The sequence below is a fragment of the Clytia hemisphaerica genome, unplaced genomic scaffold, assembly GCF_902728285.1.
Source record: "Clytia hemisphaerica strain Z4C2 unplaced genomic scaffold, Clytia hemisphaerica genome assembly, whole genome shotgun sequence".
NCBI lineage: Eukaryota > Metazoa > Cnidaria > Hydrozoa > Leptothecata > Clytiidae > Clytia > Clytia hemisphaerica.
In genome coordinates, this window is record NW_027103453.1 from 25,913 (window position 1) to 31,165 (window position 5,253).

Genomic DNA, 5,253 nt, shown 5'->3' on the forward strand with positions numbered 1-5,253 from the left:
GTTGTTGTTGGCAACTTGTTTGGCTTTTGCCAGTGGAGCCTGGGTACCAGAAATGGAAAGTAAGTTAAAGCAAGATTTAAGAAAACCTCTAACATTTTTCAGATCATTTGGCGCATTGGGCTTTTTCAGAAAAAAAAATTGAATATGGGGGGTGGATGATATAACATTTTTTTTAAATTTACCCCCGGACATTGTGAATTTTGACCCCCGGACAAGCATCAGTTGACCCCCTGGACAAGCATCAGTTGACCCCCTGGACATTGAAAATAACCCCCACACAGAGCAAGTTTATCCCCCGGACAGGGCAAATTTTGTAGATTTTTCACTAATTTTTGGATTTGAGCATCCTGTCTCCGTGTAACTGATCAATTTCAATTGACTTGTTAAATTATCAACTGTAACAACGTTCTTCCTATTCTTTCATATCATTTTAGACGCAGGTCTTTACGAAGGGGACATGATTTTAGATCCTGACCAGCAGAAGGAGGTCGAAGATGGAACTTTCACTTTCTCATCCACTGGCAACAGAAACAAATTGTGGCCAAACGCCGTCGTTCCTTACTCATTGACTTCTGATTTAGGTAAGAAATTAATAAAACTATACTGTATTTTACAAGCTTAGTCACTATCTAAGAAATAAGCTCTAGGCCGAAGGAAAATTCGTGAATGGGAATTGTTGTCGAAGCTTTACCGCAGCGCAGCAATGTTTTTATTACTTTCTTTGGTTTTTAAGTCAGAAAATTCAGCGGGGGTGGGAAAAATAGTAATATATATCGCAATGAGAATTGGTTTATTCGATCATTTTTTGTGGGGACAAAAATTAGAGTATACTAGGACGATATTTTGACCATTATTTTCATTGGGAAGGGGTCCCAGTGGGTCTGTGAGAAGGGGGTGTAAAAGAAAATTCCAAAAACAAAAACAAAGAAAAGAAATAACATTTACACTGACTTTCGGAGAGGGATGTCCTTATTTGAGAGGGAGTTCATTTCAAAGTTTGATTTCTAAACACTTCCCGAAATTACAAGAACATGGATGGTTGTAATTGGTCAAAAACCCTCGAACTCCCCCATATTATATCAACGAATACCCATTAATTATTAGTCCATAAAACATTCTCCTTACAATCCAAGAGTTGTGGGTTCAATCCCGGCCTCCACCAACTCAGCGAATGAGTAGCTTGAATTCCGTAATCTGATCTAATTGTAGGGGTCCCGTGATATCTTTTTTACGACCTAATTTCATGTTCTATCAGATGGTACCAATCATTTTCGTTTATTTTGACTTTTGAAAATAATTCTTACCCCTTATTTCCCCCTTGCAGTTTTGCCTATGGCGTCACTATTATAGTCACAAAAAGTTTTCCCGGGCTTAATCTGCGTCCTCCCTTTCAAAAATACACGTTTTTTTTATAGGCTTTTAAAGGCTTCGAGGCCAAAAAATTTAAGAACATTCTAAGGCTTTGGAGACTTAAAAACATGCCTTTCCTTAAGAAATTACATCAAAATGCTCAAAAAATGCTGAAAATAAGAACATTTTAAGAACATTTTTAGGCTTCAAATCCAAAAAACTATGAACATCCGAAGGCTTCGAAATTTTTGACCTTCTTATAAAAAAAAACGTGTATCTTGTAATATACTGTTCTTTGGAATAAACTAAGAATGGTTAGGTCGTAAAAAGATGTCACAGAGACGAGGCTTGGCCCCTACATTTTTGTGAGTATTTTTGTGCCATTGCCTAAAAGTTCAGTGTTATTGAGTTCGTGAAGCCTAGAAATGTTTTGAACTTTATTTTGGCAATCGAAACTTCATGTTTTTATTTTATTCTTATGAAACGAAAAGATGTACTTTCAAAACATAGTTGCCGACATACTTCTTACGTGAAGCTTTGGAATTTTAAATGGAATTCACTCTCAGTATCCTTTGTCTGTACATATACATAGCATCAAAAGGTTGATGAATATTTTTTTTAGGTTCATTATTATTATTTACAATTTTCATTTTTCTTTGACAGCTTGTAAAGACATTTTCATTATTTGGCGAGGATCCAAAATCGACTGCTGGTGAAGATTTCTTCGGTGTTTTCAACGGATTCCTCAATTCATTCGCTGTAAGCTTTTGAAACGACAATTATCAAATATTTTAAAAAGTCAGCATATGTCATCTCTAGTTCATGTGCTTACTCTAGCACTGTGCAAAAAAAAGCCTGCTTATATTCGCTAGTTGCCATTTTTGCATAATATTAAGAACTTGGGCTCTTCCAGAAAATGTTCGTGTATGGAGGGTGGAGGATATATAGGGGGTGTAATTTTTGTCAACTGATGCCTGTTCAGGGGTCAAAAGTTACAATGTTCGGGGGGAGGGGGTAAATTTCCCAAAACTGTTATATCCTCCACCCCCTCCCCCATATTCAAATTTTTCTGGAAAAGCCCCGTGGGCAAGATATAGGCAGTGATTTCACTTTCATTGATTGTTTTTACTTATTTTCTTATTAATTTTCTTTTTCGTCACAGGAATCAAAAGGTGAGAATGTTCAAATGCAGAAACAGAAAGAAGAAGAGGAGAGAAAAGCCAAAAGTCTTGCACAGGTAAACAAAAACGTCAAAGTCATTTGCTGGTAATCCCTTTTCACATAAATTCAAAGTCTTTTAGATTTGAAGGTAAATTTTAAATGACCATCAATAGACCTTTTCATAAATGATGTCACGAGCAACGCTTGTCAATTGTCTTGTCTCTTCAACATATTAGCGAGGTTAAGCAAGTGTTTATTTAGACCGTTCAATGTGATATTGTAGGTCTATACATGAGATTTAACTTGCATGGTTTGCTTTGGCAAGTTATGGCCTACGGTATTGCATTGAACGGTCAAAATAAACCTGTGCTTAACATCGCTATTACTATGGTAATTTACTCCTTTCAGAGGTTTTTATAAGAAGTTTACTCTGTTATAAGAGTAACACATGCAGACTCAAGTGATATGAAATTACCTTGGTAATGTTTTCAAAACGAGGCAGTCGTTTCACACAAAAAAAATATAAAAGGCATAATTATTCAACGAGGAGAAGCAGTTTCCTGTCTCCCGAAAACACTATAAAATAAGCCACTAAAATCTCTTTTAAAGGTTTTGTTTTTACATAAGTGTTTCCGTTTCATATCAGACACATATTTCATATCAAGACAGTGTCTTGCTATTGTTATATTATGTTGATATAAGCAAGAAAATGTTTTTCTTTTCCTCTTTCTGACCAATCTTGCTCCACATACATGTCAATCCAATGTGAAAAAGCTTGTAAATTAAAATTGATGAGTAAGCAAACGTTATCACTCTTATTTAAAAACAAAACCCTTAAATCAAAAGTCACTCAATTTTTTTTTCTTATAACTTTAGCAAAGAGAGAAAGAGCGTCAACGTAGCGCGGCAAAGAAGCTAATGTCGGATAATTTATCCGCCGAAGATAAACGGAAATCTTTATCGGAAAGAAGTCCGGGTGAATTCGATGATTTGATTTCTGCATTACGGACAGGTGATGTTTTCGGTGATGAAATGACAATGTTTAGTAAACAGGGCCGGAAAAGGACTGGGAAACAGCGGAATGCTGTCAACGCCCCTAAAAAGATGTCGGTAATAGATCGAGACCGACGTGTGGACCAAACAGCTATAGCGGAAATGTTATGATAAGTCACGTGATTGGTAGACCGGAAGGTGAACAGGTTTTTAACTTGGTAGAGGACCGGATTTTGTCCGGACAGTGAAGTTAGCGGAAGTTGTAGTTCTATTCTTGAATATTGCTTCTGTCCTTTATAAAATAACGAATCGAAAGCTCCATTGTATATGAATACTGAATAGTGTGCGCAATTTACCTCTTCGACCTGAAACCGAATTGGAGAGGTGCCGTGATGTCCCACTGTGGGAGATACTTCATCCGATCAAAGGTTTTATGCCTATGCAAGCCAGACTTCGCCCTGTTGCATCTTTCACCGTTATTTATTGAATGGCTTGAAATACAAATTGGAAAACCATGAAAATTGATGGCTTATCGATTATATGTTATATTCACTTGAAAAAAAAACAATGTTATTTTTGTAGACGAAATGAATGAACGGTTTAGAAAAATGGTGGAAAAAGTATTCATACACATCGTTAAGGATTATTTGTATATCACGTCCTTACATCTATGCATACAAACATCGGAAAGGTTTTTCTCCAGGAAAAATTGTGTCACCCTTGAAAAGCATATTTCCTTTCACAACTATTGTCTCAAAAAAATTTTGATTGGTAAAATGGGGTTTGAAGCTCTATTTAAAATTGCTTGGAAATAATATTGCTAGGTTTTCGATCTCATGGCGTCCCTTCGAAGGGGTTTTAAATTTTTCTGGAGAGAAACCTTTCTCAAATCTGAATGAATAACGTATAACCCATGTACATGTTTTTATCGAATATTATATATTTTTTGTTTCATTTTTTTTCTGTTGATATTTTGTTTTGGTTTTGTTACTTATTTTATGCTTCAAACTTTTTGCCGAAATCCCTGCTTTTTTTGTTAAGCTGAAAACGATTTTCAAAAATGATCAGTGGATCGACATTTTCCCAGAGAACTCCCTTCTTCTTTTTTTATGGATCATAATTTTTGATTCATTTGATGACGACCTCGTACCAAGGGCCTGATTGACACTTTTTTTTAATTTTGATGGTCGTGGGAATCGAAATTTCGGCAAGACTTAAAAGAAAAAAGTCATTCTCAAGTATTAAGAAATATGACTGCGCATGCATACGCTTTACAATTCCTTTTTTTCTGGGATTCTTTTTTTTTATCCTTATACATAAATGAAATTATTTTTCTGTCAATAGTAAATTTCAGGTTTTAAAAAACTTTCTATGTATAGTAGCTACCTCGACCTTTCTAAAAAAAATACAATAGTTAATTGACTTTTTAATTTCAGTGTTTATTTTTGTTTTTCCTACAGCACCTGACCCCGAGAATGTAGGTTTCTCATTTTTTAGCATTGTAGCCCTAACAATAGTTCAACTTCATAAAGAGTTGTTTCAGAGCATCCTGTTACATTTCCAAGGAAAATCTGAATCGAAGTTGATTGGATACTACCCGAATTGAGACATTTTTTAAATAAATCCTTTCTAAATCGAAATCTATTGGAATTGAGTTATGATGATAGGGTATTTTCTTACTCCTAATGAACAAAAAAAATGGGGAAAATAGTCCATTTTTGTTTGACCTAAATCTTTTGGGGTTGGTTG

At 35.3% G+C, this 5,253-nt stretch overlaps 1 protein-coding gene across 1 annotated transcript; it reads left to right on the forward strand.

Annotated features, from left to right (window-relative positions):
• Positions 1-1,828: 1,828 nt before the first annotated feature.
• LOC136798207 (disheveled-associated activator of morphogenesis 2-like) lies at positions 1,829-4,458 on the forward strand. Its single transcript, XM_067054786.1, has 4 exons — positions 1,829-1,843; positions 2,014-2,109; positions 2,513-2,587; positions 3,388-4,458. The coding sequence occupies exons 1-4, from the start codon at positions 1,829-1,831 to the stop codon at positions 3,673-3,675; spliced, it is 474 nt and encodes a 157-aa protein (XP_066910887.1). The 3' UTR covers positions 3,676-4,458.
• Positions 4,459-5,253: the final 795 nt, after the last annotated feature.

Excerpts from the sequence above, each read along its gene's own strand:
- LOC136798207 (XM_067054786.1), top strand. Across the intron at positions 2,110-2,512 it reads GATTCCTCAATTCATTCGCT|GAATCAAAAGGTGAGAATGT; the intron begins GTAAGCTTTTGA and ends TTTTCGTCACAG. Across the intron at positions 2,588-3,387 it reads AAGCCAAAAGTCTTGCACAG|CAAAGAGAGAAAGAGCGTCA; the intron begins GTAAACAAAAAC and ends TTATAACTTTAG.